The following is a 25,720-nucleotide window of genomic DNA, read 5'->3' on the forward strand; positions in this document are numbered from 1 at the left end:
GGGTCTTCCCTCCAGCCCCCATCCTTCCTGCTGCAGCTTCCGTGACCTCGTTTCGAAAAAGCGCAATTAAAACATCACCCTGTCCTCAGTCTCGCGGAGCAGTGTCTTCCTTTCCAGCTGATACCAGAGCTCAGGGGTGAGGGCTGGGCAGGGGCAGGGGACTGGCTGCTCCAGGAGCTCTCTGCTCTGGTCCTCCCCCAGCTGAAGCCTCTGGGGGCTCCACTGTGACGCACTGGGGGCTAGCATTTGGCTCTGTCCCCACAAGCCCGGGCTGGAAGAGGCAGCCTCCAAAGGCTCCTCCCAGCCCAGGGCAGGATCTGGGGAGGCAGCCAGCAGGGAGGGCCAGTCTGTGAGCAGAAGAGTAAGAAGAGAGCAGGCAGTTCCTCCCATGGGCTGGAGCCTCCCTGAACAGACGCTCAGCCAGACCCCCAGCCCAGGTGCTCAGCCAGATGAAGGAGGCTGAGGAGCTGAGGAGACAGGGTGAGGGGAGAGGGCACACACACAGGGGCACCATCACCAGGGGTGTGCCCTGGACCCAGGGAGGGGCAGCACCCCAGGCTCGGGACAACACGGGGCTTTCCTGGGGTAAAGCTCCCTCGAGCATCCTACTTCCATCAGAAGGTCCCAGAACAGGCCCCTACAGGGTGCCCAGCAGTTCAGCACAGAGGCTAAATGGTGGAGGCTGCAATACAGGGCAAGCCCCAGAGACAAGAAAATCAACAATACATGTTCTACAAACTACAAAGAGTAAAGTTGAAAGTGTTTGTCCCAAGTTGGAAATTATATTTTTGAGGCAAACATACCAAATGATGTGGAAAATTTCATCCCCAAGGCCCTGTGTGTGGGCCGGGCTGGCAACAGGGGGGCACATGAGGTGGCACCCCTTCACCCAATGTCAGCCCAGAATGCCTGTCCCCCCACCCTCTCAAGGCAGGAACTGCTGTTATCATCATGACTCTGATGACTGGCCCCCTGGCTGTGTGCTGGGGACCCGTGGGGCCAGCTCCCTGGGATCGGGCCCTAGTCTCGCTCCAGGTCCAACCAGACAAATGCCAGCCTCAGCCTGAGAGCTTAGCTGCACCCCCAGGGGCTGTCCTGTCCCATGGAGTAGCCCAGAGTCGCCTTCTGGATTCTAACAAAACCAGGCCACCAGGAACAGCTTCCCAGAGACATGCCAGCAACAAGGCCCCACCTTGAGAAAAGGGCAACCCCTCCCTCTCAGGTTCAGACCCCTAAGGCCCCTCCACCCCGGCCACAAGCCTGTGGGAGTAGTGAGCTCCATCCGTGAGGACCAGTTAGCTTTCCACTACCCAAACTGCCATTCCCTAGGTTCTGGGCTTACACACTTCTGCTGCTGAACCTCACGACCTGTGAGGGCTTCTGAATTGGGACAGCTCTCCCTGGGGCAGCTAAGGGTACTTGCCCTGATCAGGTCCCAGGCCCCCTCGGTGGAAGGGTGCCTGCAAGGAGCAGGAAGCCCGTGGTCTTCAAGGACCCTGATCAGAAGACAGCTGTTTGCAGGTTACATGTGCTTTAATTTGCTTCCTGGGGGTCCCGGAGGCTGCTCTCCAGGCAGAGGCGCTAGGCTCGGCTCTCCTGCAGTGGGCGCCCCAAGCCACCCTCCTCTGGCTCCCCGCGCCAGCCCTGCAGACCCTCGGGAAGGGCTGTGTCCTCCTCCAGGCCGCCCATGCCCTCCACAAGCTCCTCGTAGGTGATCTTCTCGGCGAATGGCCGCGGCCCGAGCAGCTCCACCATGTCGGCCCGCTCCAGCACCTCCTTCTCCAGCAGCCGCCTGCCCACCTGCACACCCAGCAGCTGTCAGCGGCCGCCCAGCCTGCACAGCACCACCCGTGCCCAGGGTCCAGCTGCCCACTTGCCTTGTCCACCTGCTCGCGGCAGTGCGTGAGCAGGTCCAGGGTGCGCGCATACGCGGAGCCGATGAGCCGCCGCACCTCCTCATCTATGAGCTGGGCCGTGGCCTCGCTGAACGGCTTCTCCACCAGCGCCTCGCCTGGCCGTGGGAGATCGAAGGACACCTGGCCCAGCTTCTCGCTCATCCCGAACTGCACGATCTGCAGCAGGAGAGTGCCGGGCTCAGCCCGGTGCAGAGCACCCTGACCCTGCCCCCCACCCCCCACGGCTGCTGCTCTACCTGGGCATAGGCGCTCTGGGTGACCTTCCTCAGGTCGTCCTGGGCCCCTGTGGTGACCCGCCCGAAGAACAGCTGCTCAGCCACGCGGCCGCCCAGCATGGCACACATGCGGTCAAAGAGCTGCTCCCGCGTGTACAGGTACTGCTCCCTGGGCAGGCACTGGGCATAGCCAAGCCCCTTGCCCCGGGGGACGATGGACACCTGCCAGACACAGCAGGGAGCCCTGTCATCCCCAGGGCCCCCAACCACCACTCATCTCCACAAGAGTATGGGAGGAGAGGAGACCCTGGGCCCCGGCGCTCACAGGGGGTCACCCTGAGGGTGAACTCAGAAACACCCTCTGTCCTGCAGTCCCCAGGAAGCTGTGGAGGGGCCTGCCTTCAGGGAGAAGCTTGCAGTGAGGTGAGTTTAACCAGGAACCTCCAAGTGTAAGGTGGCCGGATCCAGACCCCTCCTGGAACCAGCACCCTGCCCCTGCCCTCCCATCCACCCTTCAAGGACACATTCTAGATGGTTCCATCCCTTCAAAAGCGAAAGGGCTGACACCCGCAACACACTGCACATATGGCCCCCGGGGCGGGAGCAGACCCTGAACCCACAGGAGATGTGTAAGGGGCTGGAGTGACCTTGAGCAGGGGGTCTGCGTGTTCCAGGAACCAGCCCACCACCGCATGGCCAGCCTCGTGGTAGGCCACCGTCATCTTCTCGCCGGGCTGCAGGACCTGTGTCTTCTTCTCAAGGCCTGCAAGTCACACTCCTGGTGAGAGGCACAGGAGGAACGCCAGCAAAGAGGTGGGAACCAAGCCCCCACTCCAGCGTTCAGGGGGCTGGTCAGAGCAGACCTGCAGCCTGTTGGCTCCACACACACCACTCAGGCCCACAGGGGTCTGTCCCTGCAAACCAGACGCTAAGCTGCCTTCTGCTCTGCTGATATCCCACACCCCACTCCACTTCCCATGCAAGCAACATATGCTCAGGGAGACCTGTTCTTAGGCAGCAGTGTTAGCTACTCTGTGGCTCAACTGGTAGTGAAGCCAAAGCAGGGAGACAGGAGCATCCTATACACCCTGTACACCCAGTCACAGGCAGAGAACAGGGCACAGAGAGACACAGACAACTACTGTGAATCAGTTTTACGGCAGCTCAACTCAGCATGGCCCATGACAGTCCCAAACAGCTGTGGCAACTGCCTTGGGCTCCTGACACTACACGCCTGTGTACGTGTCACACCTCAATACAAAGTGAAGCAGACAAAGCAACTCTGGCCACCTGCCATCTGAATGGGCTGGTGCTCACAGCCATGAGGTGGGATTGTGGATGGCTGCTGGCCACACGGACGCCTCCTTGACCTCTGTCCCCAGGATGGTACTCTGGAGACCTTGACCCCTCAGGCTGAGGCCTGCACCCCCTCTGGGTACACTGGCCACTGGGAGCACTGGGGACCCCAGCAAACTTCCCAGGGAGGCACCCAGCAGGCCGTCCTCTAGGGCACGGTGGGCACCCAGACCTGGGTCTGACTCAGCACCCTGGAGGTTACAATTCTCTGAGATTCTGAACGTTACTCCTGAAGAGCAAGAGAGCTGCTGGCAGGTCCCACGTTCCAGATCTGGGTCTGGAGAGCTGCCCAGGTGAAGTACCATGAAGTGAGCCTGGGGCCCCAGGGTGGAAACTCACCCATGGTGGCCTGGCTTACCTCCAATGACTCTCTCGATGGCCTGCTCGAAGTGCTTCTCCCCGACAGAGGGGCTTAGGTGGCGGGCGGCGATCAGGGCGGCTTCATTGCAAACATTAGAAATATCAGCACCTGACCCAGAGAAGAAGAAACCGTCCATCAGGGGCCCAGGGCAGGCTATCACAGGGACTCTGCAGTACTGGAGCCAGAGCTAAAACAGGTCAAGGGCGTGAAGGAAACAGGACCTGCTCTGTCAGTCACTGCTGCTTTCAGCCAGTTTTCTGCTCAATAATTTCCTGAGATGTGATTCACTTAACATAAAATCTATCCATTTAAAAATGTATACATTTCAAAGACTTTTAGTAATTTCATCAAGATGTGTGACGACTGCTGTCATCTCATCTCAGACATCCCCAATGTGAAGATGCTGTCTAGGGCTAGATCCTGTACCCAGACTTAGCCGAACATGACTCTACCTTCTACGTCTTCAGACATGCCCATCCCAGAAGGCTCACGTAAGTGCAATCACACAGTATATGGTCTTCAGTGTGTGCTCCTTTCACACGGCACAGTGTTTTCCCGTTCATCCAGTCAGGAGCATGTCCTGTTATTTCATTCCTTTTCATGGCCAAATAAGGTTCCATCTGCCCTGAGGCAGCCACAGAAGACACCAGATTCCACAGACACTCGAGTCACTCATGTAACACGGCCAGCTCTATCTGCAGGTTCCGCCCACCGTGCACACATCTGCTGGTGACGCGCTGCTGGACACTGGGGTGGTTGCCACTGTTTAGCTATTATGAGTAATGCTGCTGTGAACATCCATGTGCAAGCCTTTATGCAGACAAATGTTTTCAATTCTCTTATGTAGGAGTGGAACTGGGGGCCACATGCTAACTGTATTTACTTCTAGAAGCACCAGGCCAACTTCCACAGCCACACTACTTCACATCCCCACCAGCAACATGTGAGCGTGCTCATCTCCCTACATCCCTGCCAACCCTCCGTCTGTCTTGTACGGCCATCCTGGTGGGCGTGAGGTAGTGTCACACTATGCTTTTGATAAGCATTTTTCTAATAACTAATACCATGACCACCTTTCTCACATGGTTTCTGGCCATCTATATACTTTGGAGAAATGTCTATTCAAACCCTTTTCCCATTTTTAAATTGGGTTCTTTATATATTACCGATTCTAGACCCAACCAGGTGCATAATTTCCAAACATTCTCTTCCTTTCTGTGAACTCTTTTCATCACATCGATAATGTCTCTCGACGCACAAAAGATTTCAGTTTTGAAGAATTCTATTTTGTTTTCTCATTTGCTGTCTGTGCTTTAAGAAACCATTGCCAAATCCAAGGTCCTAAAGATTTTAAGACCTTTTACAGTTCTTGCTCCACTGCTCAGGTCTCTTATCCACTGAGTTGACTGCTATATGTGGTCTAACGTCCAGTTTCATCCTTTTGCTTATGAATACCTGGTCAAACAGACTATTCTTTCTCCATTGGATGGTCTTCACACCCTTGACAAAACAACTGACCGAGATGCACAGGCCCACACCTGGCCTCTCACTTTTACCCTGCTGGTCCGCGTCCGCCCTCAGAAGCTCCATTGGGGAAGTGTCCACCACTTTGTTCTTACAGGCTGTGTGGCTCTTCCATCCCCTGGCAGCTCCACGTGAAGCTGAGGATCCAGCTTCACAATGTACAAAGGTTCTGCTCCTATGCAGCCCCTCTCACCTTCACGGGTTATATCTTTCTACACTGTGTGCCCATTAACACAGATAAGTGATTATGGCTTTACACACCTCTCCTTTATATGGGATGCCTTAATTTCTCCTTTACTATGGAAGAATAGTTCTGCCTGACTCACTGCCTCCTGGCCTCCATTTCCAAGAGAAGTCAGCTGCTACCCTTCGGTCTTGCTGGTCTCAAGGCTTCTCCCTACATCTGACCAACATGGCTAATACTGTCTCAGTGTGGGTGTCTCGTACTTTATCTCACTTCCTGGATGTGCACACTCAGATCTCTTATGCAACGTGGGAAGGGTAGACCAGGACTTCTTCCCTGAGCAGCATACCAAGAGGATGGGGCCTTATCCCCATCATACCACATTACGTTCCCAGGGCAGTGGTGGGGGGAGGCACAGCCAAAGCCAACAAAAGCCAGCTTTGGGGCCTCGGGTGTGCCCACCAGATTCATAGTCCTAAAGACAAGGGCGCACTTTCAGGACCAAATGGCACAACCAGACACCACCTGCTGATGACATGGCCAGCCCCAGGGCAGCCGCCCGGCCTCCATCACTCACCTGTGAAGCCTGGAGTGAGGGCCGCAAGCTTCCTCGCCAGGACATGCTTGCTGAGGCTCTCGTCCAACTTGAGTGGACGCAGGTGGACCCTGAAGATAGACGACCTGCCTTTGATGTCCGGGGGGCCTGAGAGAGAGAGAGGCACAGGTGGCCAGGGCGGGGTCACCTGCAGCCGCTTCACCAGGGCCAGGAGGACCCTCCCCTGCATGTCTGCACTGCACACTCGACTACCCAACCAGGGCCAGAGCTCCCCATGGCAGAAACGACCCACAGGTCACATCCATTCAGCTCTCCAACGTATCAAACACTTTCCTCACCATGGGGCCTCTAGTCCGCACAACTCAATCCCCAGGATGGCTGCTCTGGCAGTGGGGGACGTGGGCAGGACTGAGGCCCTAAATTTCTAGGACCTGCTCACAAGTGGGAAAGGCCAGGGTGAATGCTCCTCTCATAAAAAGTGCATGAAAAAGAAAAGCTGAAGGATCCAACACTGTCACCTCACTCTCAGCTGCATGAACTGCTATGATCTTTTCTGCACCCCGGCCACACCTGTTTGTCCTGAAGTGGGGCCCAGTTCCTCACCTCCACTGTCTCACAAGTGAGGTTAGCTGCTTTAGGGCACCGCAAAACCTCCTCCAAATACATAGCTAACGATTAAACCAAACTTTCAACCCTCAGCACACTCACCAATGTAAATCTGACGGTCGAAGCGGCCTGGCCGCATCAGGGCTGGGTCAAGGACGTCGGGGCGGTTGGTGCCGGCCAGCACAACGACGTTCGTGGTAGAGCTGAATCCTGGACACAAGAGAAGCGGGTGAACCCAAGCAAGGCCCGGCCAACAGCTGTCTCCTCTCCCCTGCACACCTGGCCCCCACTTTCCAGGACCACTGCCCACCCAGCGAGTCGTCACAGGCAGGAAATGGTGGCTCTGCAACCTGACCTTCCTCAGCCAACTGGGAGCCCCATGGCCCAGTCTCAGGGTGTAAACTCCTATCTTAATTTGTTATGGATCCCTTCTAACCTTTCACACCACACAGCAAGCTGCAGGAGCCATGCAGACCCCTCCACCCTGGTCCTGGACGGCTTGCTGGGCCCAGGGAGCCAGGCTGGGCGAAAGCAGGGAGATGCAGTGGGGAGAGGATGGGGGTACCTGACTCACCAGCACTCATCCTCAGAAAGGTCTGCTGGGGCCCTCGGCCGCCCCGGGACCTGGGATTCAGGGAGAGGCCCCGTGTGCCTCAGTCATCTGAGTAGATGGTATTTCCTCCTGGAAGGCCGGGGCTGTGACCCACACTGGGCAAAGACTGCCATATGACCGGCCCCAGGGGAAACCCTGTCCTGGTGGACGACACTCCTGAGTGCCACCCAACTGGCTGCCAGGAAGAAGCTGTGACCCAGACTCAGTGGGCAGACAGTTCTGGAGGCTATGGCCACCTTCCTGGCCCAAGCACCTGCTTCCCATGATTTTCCCGTGTCCTAGCCCAGCAGTCAACCGTGATTATGAATCCAAGGACCCATGGATTCCTCCCAGCAAATGACCAACCTGGGGTCATGCTGGGTACCCCGACTCAGCTGCAAAGCCAAGTGAGCACAGGACCTGCCAAAGGTTCAGTCAAAGCTTCTCTAAACTGGAACCTGGCACAAATGCCCAGACCCTCCCCGAGAGGCTGCAGCAGGCCTGTGGCTGTCACCCTAGACCGGACCTTCCCCAAGAGGCAGCAGAAGGCCCGCGGCTGTCACCCGGACCAGACCCTGCCTGAGCAGGAGTCCCGAGGGGGAGAGAGGGTTCTGGAGCAGGAGGCAGCAGGACAGAGGCGGCGAGGACGCAGCCTGGGCGTTAGCCCTCATCCAGCCACTGAGCTTGGAGGGCAGCTCCCTGCACCGTGGGGCCTAAGGACAGCCTTGCTCAGGCTGAGCAAGCAGGGGTCTTGCCCAGGGAACTCTGCCCAGAGAGCAAGCCCACTCACCGTCCATCTCCACGAGCAGCTGGTTCAGGGTATTCTCCTGCTCACTCTGGCCTCCGAATTGCCCGCGGCCACGCTTCCGGCCAATTGCATCAATCTCATCAACAAACAAGATACAGGGAGCATTTTTCCGGGCCATTGCAAACATGTCACGAACCTGAAACAGGAGTCCACACACAGTTTTGCTCTGTCACTGGCGCCAGGACATGACCAAGTTCCCTGGGCTGAGGCCCCACCTCTGGGGCTTGACTCCCAACTCGGCTGCTCTGTCTGCCCACCAGGTCATCTTTACATCCGTGCTGTCCTCTGTGCCCGTCCCCAGGGTCCCACCCAAAGGCCAAGGCGAGGACAAGGGTGCCTCTACCTACCCGAGCTGGGCCAACACCAACAAACATCTCCAGGAACTCAGACCCATTCACGGTGATGAAGGGCACACCAGCCTCCCCTGCAGTTGCCTTGGCAAGAAGCGTCTTGCCGGTACCAGGAGGACCTGTGAGCAGGGCTCCCTGAAACAGAAAGGCGACACCTGGTCCTGAAAGGGGAGAGATGAGGCCGAGGAGAGTCTCCCTCCACTGACTCCTCGGCCTACTCCACGCTTTCGGCTGAGGTGTGCCTTCTGTTTGAAACTTCCTGCTTGTAAAATGAACACATTCACCATGAAAAGTTCAAGTGCTGCAGGTAGAGGAAACCCCCCAAAGCCCCAGCCCAACCGAGCAGGTTATTTCTTCAAGTGACGCTCCCAGGGCAGGACTCTGGATCTCACGGTCCAGAGTTTACTTTAACAGTTACTGTCAAATTGCTCTATGAAACACGCCAACTCACACCAAGATGAGCAAGAGGCCCTCCCCATACTTGCACCTATGATTCTGTCCAGCAGGTCCAACAGCGGCACCTGCATCTGGTACTGTCCGCAACCTGCCTTGTTCTACGCTGACTCAAGACTAAAATCTGCACCCAGTAACACACCTCGGTATTCCTTTCGTGAGGAGGGACTTAAAGGTGGGGCTCACACTACTTCATTTCTAGTTGACAGTATGGGTTAACATCTACTTATTTCAAAAGAAACAAAAAAGTTGTTTTTTCTAAGTCTGTAAAAATAAAAACAAAACATATAAAGGTGGGGAGGATGAGGGAGCCTCAAAACAAACTCACAAGGCGCCAGGTCCCCAGGTCCCCATAAACATGGATATGGACTCAGAGGGTCTCTGCAAGGCAGTGGGCCATGGGACCAGGAGACCCCTGGGCCCGCCACACCCCAGTTTTCCAGCCAACCTTACCAGGTGGTCAAAGAGAAGCACAGACCTCCTGCCCCCTAATCTCCAGAGGTCAGTCAGGTTCTCTGCTGTTCAGGACAGTCTCAGGGAAGCACACAGGGTTACCAGGAAAGTCAGTGCACTGAGTCTCCACCCTGGAGAGCTTGCGGCCTGATCTAGAGCCCAGAGACGCCTTGGGTGGGGGTAGGTGGGGAGGGCATGGTCTGTGAGCCTCTTCCATGTAAGATGCAGACCTTTCTGGGAAGGGGGTTCAGCTACTGCTGGGGCCCTCGAACATCCATGACACCCAGAGGCACCTGCAGGGAAAGCCAGTGGCCACAATCCCCACAGTGCCACTTCCTGTGTGCAGAGCCTCGACCCACATCCATGCTGCACACCTGTCCCACTGCTGGGTAGTGGGTTATCTGACAGGCAGCTGAGCCCAGACCCATTCACGGCAATTTGTACTTGTTGGTTCTTTGTTTCCTTGGGTTTTCCGGCTACGCCACACAGCTTGTAGGATCTCAGTTCCCCAACCAGGAACCGTACCTGGGCCCCAGCACTGAAAGTGCTGTGTCCTAACCTCTGGATCAGGGAATTCCCTGCACTTGCTTTAATTATATACTTTTAACAATAAATAATAGAATAGAAAGTCATTTCTTCAAAAACGAAGCTGAAACTGTTATGTAATAAAGGAACCAACGCAAGTTATTAAAGAAAAAAATGTTGTCAAACTGAACAGACAAGAAACTGAAATAGTAAGAAAATGTCATAAAAATACATGATTCTGCTCATAAAAATACATGATTCTGCGCTTAGAACTGCTTCAAAGTTCTCAGTTCAATTTAGAGAAACAAAACTACAGACAAAGACTTTCCTGGTGGCACGGTGGTAAAGCACCTGCCTGCCAATACAGGCAACAAAGGTTCGATCCCTGGTCAGGGAAGATCCCACAAGCCAAGAAGCAAGTAAGCCCGTGTGCCACAACTACTGAAGCTCGTGCACCCTAGAGTACAAAAGAAGCCACTGCAGTGAGAAGCCCCTGCACCAGAACTAGAGAGCGGCCCCCACTCTCTGTAACCAGAGAAAGCCGGCGCACAGCAATGAAGACCCAGTACACCCTAAAATAAATTTAAACCAAAAAATTCAAACTTTCCATTAAAAAAAAAAAACTATGGACGATGAGTGCTTTGTGCAGGGTACTAAACAGAGAATCTAATCGCTGGTGTCACACTCAAAGGCAGGCCTGTTTTCTAAACAAAGCACGGGCATTTGTGCTTGAAGGTGAAATAAACAGAAGTTGGGTGTGCAGTTTTACAGCTGTTATCGGATAAGAGGATTCTTTTTTCGACTCTACAAATGCTATTTCCACTTTCTGATAATGATTAATAAAACACAGAATTATTACCAAAAGCTGCTTGGTTCTGGCTCAGGCACCACCGTGTGCTCTCTCAAGTCAGTACCTTTGGAATTTTGGCCCCAAGGTCCTGGTACTGTCTGGGGTTCTTCAGGAAATTCACAAACTCCATGATCTCCAGCTTGGCTTCTTCGCAACCAGCCACGTCTGCAAACCGCACACCGATGTCATCCTTGATGATCTTGGCTATTGTCTCACCAATGCCGAAGAGGCCCCCTCCTCGCCCACCACGCCCAGCCCCCATTGGACCCCTCCTCATGGCATAGAGGAAGATGCCAATCAGGAGAAGGGTGGGCACCAGGCTTCGCAAGAAAGACCTAGAAAGGCCAAGAAAACCATCTGTCACATTCCCTTGAGAGGCCGTGAACAGTGGACCTGGCTCTGCTACACAGAAACGAGCACTGTCCGTCTGGACACACGGCCTCACCCACTGTAAAGGGTCCTGCCCATGAGCACTTGTCTGCCTGATTTCCCCTGTGGACAGGGCAGGGGCGGGCAGGGTAGCCGTGGCCAGTCTCCAGAAACCCCGACCCAGCACGGCCTCCTCCCTGCTAGTGCTGCCCTGCTGCTGCACCACAGCCCTCAGGCTACCAAGCTAAACACTTCCCCACCAAAAACACAGCTAACAAACTCGTCCTTACCACAGACACTGACTACCAGAAGACACCGACAATACGCCTGAACAAGTTCCGCAGGAAGCACCGCGTGTCCAGCGCCCGGGCCCGAACACACCCGCTCACCCATCGCTCTCGGTGGTGTAGACCACGGCCGTCTGGTCAGGGGGCTCGATGCCCAGCTCCCACTGGGCGGTCTCCAGGTTGCGCTCGAAGGTGTCCACACTGCCGATGCTGAACCACGCATACTTCTACAGAAACCGAGGTGTCAAGTGCTGCAGGGGGCCGCCCCCCATGGCCACCACCCGCTCCCCAGCTTCTCTCACAGCAAAGTCCTGAGCAGCTCTGATGGGCCTCCTGTCCTGGCCCCAAACCACAGGCTCGGGTTTGAGGTCCAAGTATAAACGTCTATCAGGGGCTGAGTCTGCCTCTGCCCGCATCTGTCATTTTAGTCTCCCCTCAGACCTCAGCTGATGAACGTCCATGGTACTGGGCAAAACTGAAGCATGGTTACAGCTTCATGAGAGGCCTATGCCACGTGGAAGACTACTCTCTACAGGTACATGAGCACAGGTGGGTGTTGGAAAATGCAGCCAGGAGAGGCACTTCTCCAATAAAACAGAAAACTATTGCGTATTCTTCTTCAGGTTTCACAGCTTATGAGATCTTAGTTCCTGAACCAGAGGCCTTGGCTGTGAGGGCACCTGGTACTAACCACTTGGCCACCAGGGAAATCCCAGAAAACTACACCTTACACTGACACCGACACCAAAACCTACAAGTGGAACACTGGCCTTGACCCCAGCCCTCACCTCGGGTGATGTCCCAGGGGCAGGAATAACACGCACGAACTGTTTATTCACGACTTCCAGCCGATCCACCTAGAAGACAGACAGCCAGTCAGGACCAGCACAGCACCCTGGGTCTTGGTCTCAGTCAAGCTCCACACACACGGGTGGCACCTGTCACAGCGCACCTTACACTCTGCAGGACAATTTCGGCTCTGTCTTCCTAACAACATGGACAATTCTAGCCTGGGATTATGGCAATAAGCAGGAACAGATTCAAGAAGAGGAATTAAAATGTGACACACCTGAGCACTAAGCCTTCAAACTGGCTTAAAACTCCAAAAGGAAGGGAGTTCCCTGGTGGTTAGGATCCTAAAATAAGTTTTAGGCTCTCCCAGTTCAATCTCTGGTTGGGCTGGGAAGCTGAGACCCCGCAAAATGTGCAGCATGGCCAAAAATAACACAACAAAAACTCCAAAAGGAACACAAACGACAGTCTTGTACTGACAGAAGACCTGATCCCATAACACTCAGTCCATCTGGTTACAGCCCACCGCCTAGAAGCCACACACCCTCTGGGGAGCTTCAGACACGGCCTGCTGTCACCACCTCATTAACCACGACTAAGATCCTTCTGGAAAACACGGGAGCACTCAGGATTGCACGGTGAGGACACAATCCCGAGTGTGGAACTTCATCACCACCCAACACGACTCCAGAAACCATGGCAGACAGGACTCCGGGCAACTGCCCCCTTGGTTTCTCTTCCGCCACCAAGCAGAGCCCCAGCCAGCCAGGCCCATCAGCTCTCATGTTCATGAGACAAGGGTGCGGCATGTCCTCCTGGCCCTGCGAGACTCCTGCCAGCTGACCCCTCATGGTTCCCCACCGCAGTGCTCACTGCCAGTGTGCAACGGGACAGAGGGCACAGGAGGGCGAGCAGCCTCGGCTTCAGAGTGTGGCCAACAGGGTCACAGAAAAAGGCCCCTGGGCATGCACAGACGGTGACTTCCTGCTTTATACTTTTATTTCCCCAAATGTTCTACAGCAAGCACATATTACATTTGTGACCAGGAAAAACAACAATGCTGCTTGAAACAGACTGCAGGGACTTCCCTGGCAGTGCAGTGGTTAAGACTATGAGCCTCCACTGCAGGGGAGCAGGTTCCATCCCTGGGCGGGGAACTGGATCCTACATGCCCCACCATGTAGACAATAAGCAAAGAACTGAATAAAACGAAGACTGCTACTGAGGTTTTGTTATAGTTTTTTGTTCCCAAACAAGCCTTTCACAAAAGAACAACAGGTCCAGGCCAAGAACCTCTGTACATAAGATTACTTATTTCCATGACATCCTGAGATTTAATCAGAGTACCTCTTCAGACAGCTCAGAGGGGCTGGAACAAGAGGCAGCCCTCAGGTTCAGGTGCTAGACTCTCCCAGCTGATGTGGAAATCCCCTTACGTGAGGGGACCTGGTCCTTGTCTAGCTAGGCCAGGCGAGCGTCAGCTCCCAATCAGGCACCACAGGTTTGGCCAGGGCTGCATTAGGTGGCTTGAGTGGGGGGATGGACATGTCATCCTTCTGTGCTCCGGGCCGTGCTGTGCTCCGGAACAAGCATGTCACTGTCAGCCACGTAAGACCTCAAGGAACATCTGGAACCAGCCCCTACCGCAAGCACAGGAGGACACCTGTCTCCCCCCGCCCCTCAGGCCACACCTGCTGGGGGCAGGTCCTCAGCAGAGGGGGCTGCAGCAGCCCTTCCCCCACCATGTAGAGAGCATCACCATGGGCCTCCCTGAGGACAGAATGTGGACAGACCCCAGGGCAATGGAGAACTCCCTGCGGATGTCACCACACATCAGGAAGGCCCAGCCTTAACAGTGCGCTATTCATGCAACAGAGAGCAAGGCCACTGTGTTTGTGAAGGTGTATGCTCAAGCCTGAGTGCAAGGAGGACGGGGGACTCCACTGGTGTGACTCAGAGCCCAGTGCTGGCCCCCACTGTCCAGGGCCTAGCAGTGAGCCAGGGATGCCCTTAAGGAGAAAGGCTCTGAGTCAGAGTCACGACTGCAGTGTCAAGATTCACAAACAGAACCAAGTGAAATGAGAAGACAGAGTTCACACACAATGAGTGAGTGTTTCAGGGAGCGGGCAGGTGTGGGGGTGCAGCAGGGTAGTCACATCTGTACCCCGAGGCCGACAGGCCACCTCCTTCCAAGGCCGGCAGGGTGCAAATCCCCTCACCAGACCTCTCGCCAGGTAATACTGCACGAAGTGCTTCCAAGTGATTTCCTTCCCAGGATCTCGGAAATAGAAGTAGAGAAATCCTGCAGCAACACCTGCCCCCAGCACGGCCAGACTGTGGAGATCCTTGTCATCCCAGGGCACCTTCCCCTGCAGAGAGAGAACACAACACGGGTTACACTGAAAGAGAGTGGCTCTCTCAAAAAAATGTCCTTTCACAGACAAGGGAGAAGTTGCCAAGCCCTCCACCTGAACTCCCCGCCACTGGCCTCCATGGCCGCAGCATCTGCCGGCATGTAAGGCCACGGCAGCTCCCAGGCCACTCGGGAAAAGCAGCTGGCCTTCCTGAGACCATCGCTTCTCTGGGTCTTTAAAAACTCTGATGGAGATCTTAGTTTTAGAAATTAAACCCACTGCTTAGAATCTTTGAATTAGTTTGTACAAAGCCCAAGTCCTCAGTGATTACTTCCTCAGAAAAGTGACAGGCCGTCTGGAATTGGCCCTTACAAACACGCACAAACCTTCTGCATTTGTTTCCACCAGGCAAAGTCATCCCGCTTTCCTCCTCTCTTCCCTCCATCTGCTCCAGGACCAGCATCCTTTGGTTCACTAGTTCCTAAGAGAAAACAAACTCTGACCTCAGGGAATGGTCACACTGAACTGTCCAGAAAGAGAGGATTCAGAGAAGAGAAGAATGCTTCCAAAACACAACTTCCCCAACACTGCTGCTTTATGGAGATAAACGGGGAACATAAAGGAAGTGCTGCGTGTGGCAAGGGGCAGAGCTTCTCAAGGTCAGAGGAAAACCTGCAGTGCCCTCCTGGGATCAGGACAGGGGCCAGGGTAGTGGAGACTGCAAGCCTACACCAATCCCAGACAGTTCCAGACAAGAAGGGAAATTTACAACAGTTTCTCACTGAAACTTTCTGAAATCAGAGTGTATGTGTGTGCCAGGTGAGATCTAGGAAGCATTACCTTTTAGTCTGCTTTTTTCTGGCTAAGCCTCATGGCTTTCAGGATCTTAGCTCTCAGAACCTGCGCCCTTGGCACTGAAAGCGTGAAGTCCTAGCCACGGGACCGTCAGAGAACGCCTTAGGCTGGCACTCACGTCACCACCCCTCAGAACATTTGCGATGCACGTACTAGATGACTGAATCCAGTCCCCAAGCCTCTTTCTTAACATGTGCATGTAAAGTAGTAACAGCTCAAACCACACCAGGGCACCCCCAGAAACACTCCTGGAGCCCCCCACCCTTCCATCAGGTGCCAAGAATGTACTGGTGGGATTGGTCTCACTCAGGGCACACCCATCTGTGGTCTAAAGCTCCCACTACCTCCAAGCACAATCTAAGGGTCAGGTGGCCTGAACCATCCTGCAAAGCTGGGCATAGGCAACTAAGTCAACTATTCCTCCCATTAAAACGTCCAGAAGGCATTTCAGCATACACAGAATGACAAGGGGAAATAACACAAGATCGTTACTCTGGTACAAAACCAGATGGAAAGAGTTGAGTGGAGAACACATAGGAATGTGTTTTCCCATAAGAACTTAGGAAAACAACCCAAAACAGAAAAAAAATCATTCCCCTGAGAAAAGAAAAGGTGGAAAGACAGAGGCGTGAGACAAAAATCACTTTCTGTGTCAGTCAACAGCAGCAGACACAGGGCCTGAGCATGACACTAACATGAGTTCTAGGAGAAACGGGGCCAGAGCAGCCCCTGACGTACAGGCACCACAGCAACAACCAAAACTCAAAGGTCGGAAGGCCAGAAGACCACAGGAAAGGCCAAACTCAGGACGGGGTAGAGCGAAGATCTGCATAAACGTGAAGGACAAAATACGAAATCCTACAGTCACAGCGAATCACCTCCCAGTGAGCTCTGCGCACCTCTTCTCTCACACTGCTCCCGGCTCCCCAAGCAGGAAGACACCACTGCACACGCCGCACATCACCAAACTGTGGTGCTATGCACGTGCAGAGGCCCGAAGACAAACGAAGGCAGTGAGGCCATGTCCACAAACCAGTGAAGGGAAGGAAGTGCTGAGACCACCTGCACACGGGCCCACCTGCTTGCCACTTCCCACGATTAACCCAAAATTAATGAATGCTTCAAAAAGTCTCAAATGTGGGACTTCCCTGGTGGTCCAGTGGCTAGGATCTTGCACTTCCACATCAGGTAATTCAGGTTCCATCCCTGGTTGGGGAACCCAGACCCCATATGCTATGTGGCATGGCCAAAAACAATTAAAGTTTAAAAAAAAATTAACAATTCTCAAATGTAAAACTTTGATAGTCTGATTGGTCAAACTGTTCCTTTTATGAGCTGTTTTATGAGCTGTTGCATTTCTAATTCTGTGTTTCTTCTACTCCTCTTAAAGAATTTCTCAAACCCATAGGGACAAACGATGAGATTCTGGCACTTTAAAAGCACACACCGCACTCACAGAAGCAGCCAGACTGTCCAATAGGAAAGGTGTAAGAGAGAAGCCAATTTTCTTCCTGATTTCAGCCTGGTGCAATCAACACGCACCTCCAAGTCCAAACTCTGCAAGCCTCCCCACACAGGGTCTCCGAGACCCACTGCACAGCCCAAAGCCTGTGCTTAAGGGGCACACGTGCTCCAAACTAACTGCAATTGACATGGGGTCCCTGTCCTGCTTTCCAAACATGAGACTCAGCTTAACCCTCAGATGTGCAGAAACAAAGGCTTGCTCCCAGGCATCCCCAAAGATTCACCTACCACTTCCTTTGGGAACACCTTCTCTCTTTTGCCACCTTCACTGATATATTAACACTGCAAAGACGTGGGGCAGGTGACCCAGAAATGGGAGAGGACAGAACCTAGAAGAGGGGCAGCTGGGTCTCCTGGGCTGTCATGCACCCTGACCCCACTCCCCACAACACAGGACACCAAGGAAGCCACACTCAGGTCCTGTGACCTCATGCTGCTAACAATGGCAGGAGAAAGACACGTACCTTTGGGTGATTTTGAACACAGCCACTGGGAAACTGATGCCAGTCTTATCTGCAGAGCCGACTGTTGAAAGCGGATTCCCTGGAGACACTGAAACGGTAGACAGAATTAGCTTCCACAAATTCTGATGCAGTATCTTCTCACAGTGGCAGTTCCAGGTTGGAAAGGACCAGGATTCGAGTGGAGGCATAAACCTGAGGCCTTTACCTGCTTTATCTCATTAAAAATGTGATTCAATGTGACTTCCCTGATTGTCCAGGTGTTCAGACATTGCCTTCCAATGCTGCTGCTGCTGCTGCTGCTGCTAAGTCACTTCAGTCGTGTCCGACTCTGTGTGACCCCATAGACAGAAGCCCACCAGGCTGCCCCGTCCCTGGGATTCTCCAGGCAAGAACACTGGAGTGGGTTGCCATTTCCTTCTCCAATGTGTAAAAGTGAAAAGTGAAAGTGAAGTCGCTCAGTCGTGTCCGACTCCTAGCGACCCCATGGACTGCAGCCCACCAGGCTCCTCCATCCATGGGATTCTCCAGGCAAGAGTACTGGAGTGGCTTGCCATTGCCTTCTCCGGCCTTCCAATGCAGGGGGTGCGAATTCAATCCCTGGTTGGGGAGCTAAGATTTGTGGCCAAAAAACACAAAATATAAACTACAGAAGCAATATTGCAACAAATTCAAAAAAGACTTTAAAAACAGTCCACATCAAAAAAAAAATCTTTAAAAACAAATATGATTCAAGCAGGAGAAACAAAAACTACATTCAGTGCAGAAATATATGAATTTTTATAGCTACAGCTATCAAAAAAACTGCAAAGTAATCACTTCCTGCCTGAGGCAATTTTTGTCACTGAAGCTATTAAAACAAACATTAATAACCCTTAAAAACAAACATTATTCTAACATTAAAATCATCTGAAATTTAAAAACCAAAGGGTATTACAATTTATCTTTGATCAGCCACACGTTAGTGGTTTTGTCAGGAAAGCCAACATTTTATGCCTGCTAACTTTCTCCAGTTGTGTCTGATTCTTTGAGACCCTATGAACTGTGTAGCCCACCAAGCTCCTCTATCCATGGGATTCTCCAAGCAAGAATACTGGAGTGGGTTGCTGTTCCCGTCTCTAAGGGAACTTCCTGACCCAGGGATTGAACACACATCTCTTATGTCTCCTGTACTGGCAGGCAGCACCACCTGAGAAACCCTGCATTTTCTTGAGTTCTCAAAAAGGAAAATGACAGTTTCTATTACCATAAGCTACTAACAATACTTATCAGTTAAAGACAGGATGAAAGACAATTCTGGTTTCTCACTATCATAGGTCAAAAGCCATTATAGGAAAAACGAGCACAACAGAAGCCACCACAGTAAAAAACCAGCTCTAAGCACAGTCACTTCGTGTTAACTGTAGCCAAAAAACCACAACCAGGACTTGCCTGGTGGTCCCCTGGTTAAGAGTCCACTTGCCAATGCAGGGGACACAAGTTCAATCCCTGGTCCGGAAAGATTCCACACACCAAAGGGCAAATAAGCCTGTGGACAGCTACTAAGACCCGGCTCTAGAGCCCATGCTCTGAAACAAGAGAAGCCATCGCAATGAGACACTCTTGCACCACAGCTAGAGAGTAGCCCCCCATGCAGCCATGAAGACCCAGCAAAGCCAATATAAATAAATACTTAAAAAAAAACTGTTTGAAACGTTGATGCAGGGCAGAAACCGACACATTATTGTAAAGCAATTATCTTCCAATTAAAAATAAACAAAATTCTTTTTTAAAAAGGTCCATAAACAAATGGTTAAAAAAAAAAAAAACACACCCCATCCAAAGATTTGGATTGTTCCCAACATTTTATTATAATGAAACTGGATCCATACATGACACTCTTGTTTTATTTCAGCCATGTTGTCTTTCAAGGTGGCAGGCTATTCCCCAGTGCAAACTCCATTTCCTAATAAGCCCAATCATTCACACATTCTTATCAGAGGCCACAGAGCACTAAAAAGACAGGTAAGCCATGAGAATGATATTGAAATCCGGGAAAACCGTAAACAAGGGGCTCAGGAAGGAGACAAAGCAGTAACGGTGATGAGGCTCCTGGAGCCTTTGCTCCATGAGTGTCCCCTCCCCACATACAGCAAGTCACCACGCACAAGGGGACCAGGACGTAATGTCACAAAGCTGTCACCGTGAGGGGAGGCCTAGACAAAGGCCCACAAAAGATGGTCCTGTGCCCCTCTGCTCCTCAAGGCCCTCCCGTGTGGGGAGGAAAACGCAGAAGTCCGGAGAGGATGGTGAGGGCCTGAGGTAAGGTGACTGGGAGCCAGTGGTATGTGATGAGTGCTCTGGCGCCCAGCCCCCAGGGTTTCCCCAGCAGTTTCCCAGAGAGGGAGCTGAGGCTCCTAAAGGTGTTAGGAGGTTTCCAACCCTAGAAAGACAAAGTATGATCTTCAGGCCTTCAAAACTTGAGAAACTTCCCACTCCTTTATTTCACAACTTAGTGTTTTGATTTGCTTAGGAGACCACAGTAGGTCAGATGCAGCTCTCAAAGCCAGGGGTCCACCACCCACTCCTGGTGTCTAGATACGCAAAGCCAGCATGTGAAGCTCTGAACAGCAGTCTTCCCGTAACGGGCAAAGTGCCACTGTCCTTTATCAGGTCACAAGTCAGGTGACTCCAGCCTGTGTCTCAGATGCACACAGGCGCAGCCCCAGCTGCTGCTGCTGCTGCTGAGTCGCTTCAGTCGTGTCTGACTCTGGGTCACCCCACAGACGGCAGCCCACCAGGCTCCGCCGTCCCTGGGATTCTCCAGGCAAGAACACTGGAGTGGGTTGCCATTTCCTTCTCCAATGAACGAAAGTGAAAAGTGAAAGTGAAGTCACTCAGTCGTGTCCGACTCTTTGCGACCCCAAGGACTGCAGCCCACCAGGCTCCTCCATCCATGGGATTTTCCAGGCCAGATTACTGGAGTGGGTTGCCAAGCAGGCGCTTGCAAATCTGCTGGCAGTTCCTGCTCAAGCCTCACATCCTTCAGGAATCGATTACCCCACATCTCACAGCGTGGCACTCATCCTCCTGCACCCTTCTCTTCACTGTCTACTCCCTCTGTTCTGTTTCCTTCTCCTTCATACCTCCTAACACGCTACCTACATGTTGTCTGGTTCTCCTCTGGAGTGGAATGGACAATGTAGGAAGCTCAATCAATGAAAACATAACTGCGAGACGCATCCAGAACATAAGCTTCCCCTTGAGGAGTACTGACTGCTCCAGCACTTCTTTTAACCAGAAGGCAAACTGCGACTTCATCTCCAGCCTTCCCACGCCCGGTCTAAGCCTTCAAGTCCCTCAAAGGAGAGCTCATATCTGTTCCAGAGGAGATGCCGTGGCTAATAGACTCCACAGAGGAACAGCTCTGTCTGGGAAGGAACTCAAAGATCATCCAACTTCCTCCCTTCCTAACTAAAACCACTGAGCTTCATGGAATTCAGTGCTTCATGAGACACCTGTGTTGCACCCCTCAATCACTGCATTCCATCCAGCTAACAACTTGAACAGTCCCCTGCAATGCTGAGTTGCCACGTGGCCACAGATGAAAGGCTCTCCTTTCACTGATATTGCCAAGAACAATCAAACTGACAGTGCACCGTCCCCCAAAATGAAGAGGTAAGAAGGAAAAGTTCACTGCTGGAAACAGGACAGAAAACAAACCCATGGGCCCCCTTCTTCCTCTTTCAATACTGTCTGAAACCAAGACAGATTTCTCTGACCAGAATCCAGAGGCTCCACATCAGTCTGCCACAAAAGAAATCAACGTGATTACTGTCCCCCTGGGATGCTCAATACAAAAATAAACCTTAAAATATGGTCTACTTCAGAGAATCTAACACAGGGGAAGGTGTACAATACAGAAATATCCAAAAGCGGAGATACTGGACTAACTATGCTCTAGCGTCTCCTCTACTATAAAACAGGGTTTAGTGCAGCGCCTACCTGCCCGACGGGTATAAGACTTAAATGAGACAGTCACTGTAAAGCCCTCAGCACGAAACCCCTCAAACAACGTTAGCTATGATTACAGTGTAGAACTGGGCTCGACGAATGTCGTCTGAATAAAAAACACATAACACTTTACAAAACTGTATCATGACGGAGAACAACCCTGTGACACTGAGCAGACGTGGTATCACCGCTGAACCCAGAAGGAAAGCACCTCGCAGTCTGAGCGAAAGTCCGAGAAGACAAGGTAGGCTCACAGCGGAACAAGGCTTGAACGCAATTCGCTCAACGCGCCTCTTGGGAGCGGGGAACAAATATGCAGGGGCAGCGGGCAGGGAACTGAGAGGTTGAGGGAACTTTCAAAGAAAAGGGCGTAAGAGGCCACAGGAAGGAAAGCAAACGGAGACCTGTTCGGGCCAGCGGCAGCGGCCTCAACCGCTGGGAAGGGCTGGAGCCCCGGGGCCAGCCAGCTGGCCGGAACGGTGGAGGCCGACACGCCTCCGCTTCCAGGGGCTCGGGTTCGCCCATCTGGTTCCCTCACCCGCTCCCCGCACCGGCGGCGCACGTGGATGGCGTCACCGCGGCGTCGAGACCGACCACCGCCCCCGCCGCCCGGAACCGGCGGGCTGCGCCTCCCCGCTCACCTGCTGAGCGGTTCCGAGAGCCCTCAAGCCTGCCCCGAAAGTCCTGCCCCCTCGTGGGCCAAGGCCGCACCGCCACAGCACGGCGAGCGGCCCTGCCACCGCCCTGCTGCCGGCCGCCGCCACCAGCCGCTGCGACATCCCCCCTCAGACCTCCCGCCGCTCGGGCGCGCGCACGCGCAGTGCAGCGGCGAGTAGGTCAGAGGGCACCACACCTCCAGTGGACCTCGGGGTCTCGCGCATGCGCGGCGAGGCCAAGGCGCCTAGGTGGGAACCTCCCATCAGGTGTCTACTGTTGGGCCTGACTCGGATCTGAACGTTTGCGCCACCTGCACTACGGCGGCAGACGCGGGCGAGGTGCTGAGGAGACAGACTTTCAGTTCAGTTCAGTTCAGTCGCTCAGTCGTGTCCGACTCTCCGCGACCCCATGAATCACAGCACGCCAGGCCTCCCTGTCCATCACCAACTCCCGGAGTTCACTCAAACTCATGTCCACAGAGTTGGTGATGCCATCCAGCCATCTCATTCTCGGTCGTCCCCTTCTCCTCCCGCCCCCAACCTTTCCCAGCATCAGAGTCTTTTCCAGTGAGTCAACTCGCCGCGTGAGGTGGCCAAAATATTGCAGTTTCAGCTTTAGCATCAGTCCCTCCAATGAACATCCAGGATTGATCTCTTTTAGAATGGACTGGTTGGATCTCCTTGCAGTATAAGGGACTCTCAAGAGTCTTCTCCAACACCACAGTTCAAAAGCATCGATTCTTCGGCGATCAGCTTTCTTCACAGTCCAACTCTCACATCCATACATGACCACGGGAAAAACCATTGCCTTGACTAGACGGACCTTTGTTGGCAAAGTAATGTCTCTGCTTTTTAATATACTATCAAAGTTGGTCATAACTTTCCTTCCAAGGAGCAAGCGTCTTTTAATTTCATGGCTGCAATCAGTATCTGCAGTGATTTTGGAGCCCCCAAAAAATAAAGTCTGACACTGTTTCCACTGTTTCCCCATCTATTTCCCATGAAGTGATGGGACCAGATGCCCTGATCTTTGTTTTCTGAATGTTGAGCTTCAAGCCAACCTTTTCACTCTCCTCTTTCACTTTCATCAAGAGGCTTTTGAGTTCCTCTTCACTTTCTGCCATAAGGGTAGTGTCATCTGCATATCTGAGGTTATTGATATTTCTCCCAGTAATCTTGATTCCAGCTTGTGCTTCTTCCAGCCCAGCGTTCCTCATGATGTACTCTGCATATAAGTTAAATAAGCAAGGTGATAATATACAACCTTGACGTACACCTTTTCCTATTTGGAACCAGTCTGTTGTTCCATGTCCCAGACAGACTTTAGGCTTACTTTAAATCTGGAGTCCTCCTTGGGAAGCAGCGTACATCGCCCCGCCCTGCCCGCCGGCTCCTTGTGGTCCAAGTACAGCGCTGGGAACCGGTTCCTGAAGACCCCGGGCCGCGTGTGCTGTGCGTCATTACGGCCCCTCACGGAGTTTTGTTTTCTGCATCTCGGAAACCCACTCCTGCTGTCCAGGGATTTTGGCCGCTCTGATCGAATCCCTGGAACCCAGAAGGAACCGACCCTGTCCTGGGCTGTGTCGTGGGCCAGCCTGTGCTGACCCGGTCACATCCCTGGTGTCGTCATCCTGCGCCTCCGGGAAGCCCCACTTTCTCTTCCCCATATTCAGCGAGGGGGCGTGGAGTAACCACAGGCTTTCTCACTCCTGAGACTGCTGTGGTTAGTACATACCGGTGGCAAAGATGTCTGGGAAAAGGTCCCTAAACGCCGCAGACATCCGGAGTGCCAAAAGGGAATGGAGAGCAATCACCCTCGACGTAAAGTTAGAAGTGTTAAGACGGTTTGAAGTGGGTGAGAAGCTCAGCCAGATCGCAAAGGCCTTAGGCCTTGCTGTCTCTACAGTGGCGACCATCAGAGATAATAAAGACAAAATCAAAGCGAGTTCACAAATAGCCACTCCTTTGAGAGCCTCCCGGTTGACTCGCCACCAGAGTGCAGTCATGGAGACCATGAAGCGGTTGTTGCGCGTGTGGCTTGAAGACCATAGCCAGCGAAACGTGCCCCTGAGTATCACCGTTATTCAGAAGAAGGCCAAGAGTTTGTTTGATGACTTGCAGCGTGAGCAAGGTGAAAGCGCTCAAACAGAAAAGTTTACTGCAAGTAAAGGGTGGTTTGTGAGATTCAAGGAACGCCACTGTTTGCCCCACTTCAAGATGAACATCGCAGCTCCTGCCAAGGAGGATGAATATCCAAAAATACTGAAGAGCATCATTCAGGAAGGTGAGTACACCCCCCAGCAAGTTTTTAATGTGGATGAGACAGGTCTTTATTGGAAAAGAATGCCTGAAAGAACATTTCTTTCAGTAGAAGAGAGAGCTGAGCCAGGATTTAAATCATCCAAAGATCGCTTGATGCTGCTTCTTGGTGGCAACGCAGCTGGGGACTTCAAGTTGAAACCCCTATTGGTGTACCACTCAGAAAACCCCAAGGCTCTGAAGGGTTACTCCAAACTAAATCTGCCCGTGATTTGGCACTCAAGCAGAAAGGCCTGGGTAACAAGGAGCATCTTTCATGAATGGTTCACATACTTTTTTTGCCCTGCCATTGAGAAATACTGTGCCCAAAACAACCTGACCAACAAAGCCCTGCTCATCTTAGACAAGGCACCATGCCACCCAGTCAATCTGAGCGATCTGTCTGATAATGTAAGAATGGAGTATCTTCATGACAGCACAGCTGGCTCGATCCAGCCCATGGGTCAAGGTGTAGCCTCTGCCTTCAGAGCTCATTACCTGAGAAGGACTTTTGAGCACATCATAGAAGCAACAGATGGGGAGGATACAGCAGAGATGAGGGAGTTCTGGAGAAACTACAACATTTTGGACGCTGTGGTCAACATCGCAGTAGCCTGGGGGGAGCTCAGACCAGCAACAATGAACAGTGTGTGGAAGAAGATTTGGCCTGAGTGTGTTCAGTTCCAGTGTGCTTCCCAAACAGATGGCATTGCACAGCTTCAACAAAATATTGTAATCCTTGCCAAGAGTGTGGCTGTTGGAGAGGTGGGAGAACCTGATGTGGACCAGCTGCTGCAGTCCCACAAGGAGGGTCTCTCGAATGAGGAGCTGATGCAGCTGGAGCAGGAACCTGCAGGAGAGGAGGGGGAGGGTGAAGAGGCTGCCCCTGCCCTGCGCCAACTAACCACACGGGAGCTGTCAGCAGCCTTCTTACATTTTGAGGCCGGCTTGCAGGTCCTTACCAGTAACAGCCCTGATGCCGCATGGAAACTGCAAGTTTCAAGAGCAATCAATGATGCAATAAGCTGCTACAGGGACCTGTACAGTGAAAAGGAGTAGCGCTCCAAACAGCTCTCCTAGGCGACCTCAGTGCACAACACACTCCACAGCAGGAAGACCAGACACGACAGGGCAACCTCCTGGCCAGGTTTTGGCTTCCAGATGTTTAACATCCTTGGAAACCCTGCTTCTGGTACATTCATTGTGACACTAAAGAGCATCACATCTTGTTACTGAAATTGTGTTTAAATATGTGCTTTAAGAAGATTGGAAGAAAATCCAGGAAAAGTTATTTAAAACACACACTGAGGAGACCAGCCCTGCTAGACATTGAAGCACACTATAAAACCTCTGATTGAATCAAGGAGGTCCTCAAATGTGTA

The 25,720-nt window shown here is 52.8% G+C and overlaps 2 protein-coding genes across 4 annotated transcripts; one reads left to right on the forward strand and one right to left on the reverse strand.

Moving 5' to 3' along the window:
• Nucleotides 1–760: 760 nt before the first annotated feature.
• LOC129547147 (mitochondrial inner membrane m-AAA protease component AFG3L1) lies at nucleotides 761–22,206 on the reverse strand. 3 transcript variants are annotated; one of them, XM_055412880.2, is made up of 16 exons: nucleotides 22,026–22,206; nucleotides 17,395–17,482; nucleotides 14,938–15,032; nucleotides 14,417–14,566; nucleotides 12,194–12,262; nucleotides 11,508–11,632; nucleotides 10,814–11,084; nucleotides 8,466–8,603; nucleotides 8,101–8,254; nucleotides 6,821–6,928; nucleotides 6,134–6,259; nucleotides 3,846–3,956; nucleotides 2,779–2,894; nucleotides 2,153–2,353; nucleotides 1,878–2,072; nucleotides 762–1,800 (listed from the first exon to the last, which is right to left on the reverse strand). In XM_055412880.2, the coding sequence occupies exons 1-16, from the start codon at nucleotides 22,161–22,163 to the stop codon at nucleotides 1,582–1,584; spliced, it is 2,304 nt and encodes a 767-aa protein (XP_055268855.1). In that variant the 5' UTR covers nucleotides 22,164–22,206; the 3' UTR covers nucleotides 762–1,581. The 3 variants fall into 3 exon arrangements, with proteins under 3 accessions (XP_055268857.1, XP_055268855.1, XP_055268856.1); XM_055412881.2 differs by lacking the exon at nucleotides 22,026–22,206 and adding an exon at nucleotides 21,789–21,930 and having other exon boundaries at nucleotides 764–1,800; XM_055412882.2 differs by lacking the exons at nucleotides 14,938–15,032; nucleotides 17,395–17,482; nucleotides 22,026–22,206 and having other exon boundaries at nucleotides 761–1,800; nucleotides 14,422–14,562.
• Nucleotides 22,207–23,786: 1,580 nt separating this feature from the next.
• LOC129547354 (putative CENPB DNA-binding domain-containing protein 1) lies at nucleotides 23,787–25,397 on the forward strand. The gene is made up of 2 exons (XM_055413233.1): nucleotides 23,787–24,366; nucleotides 25,042–25,397. The coding sequence occupies exons 1-2, from the start codon at nucleotides 23,787–23,789 to the stop codon at nucleotides 25,395–25,397; spliced, it is 936 nt and encodes a 311-aa protein (XP_055269208.1).
• Nucleotides 25,398–25,720: the final 323 nt, after the last annotated feature.

This window comes from Moschus berezovskii, chromosome 22, assembly GCF_049115385.1.
Source record: "Moschus berezovskii isolate FMDL1 chromosome 22, NW_MosBer_1.0, whole genome shotgun sequence".
NCBI classification, from domain to species: domain Eukaryota; kingdom Metazoa; phylum Chordata; class Mammalia; order Artiodactyla; family Moschidae; genus Moschus; species Moschus berezovskii.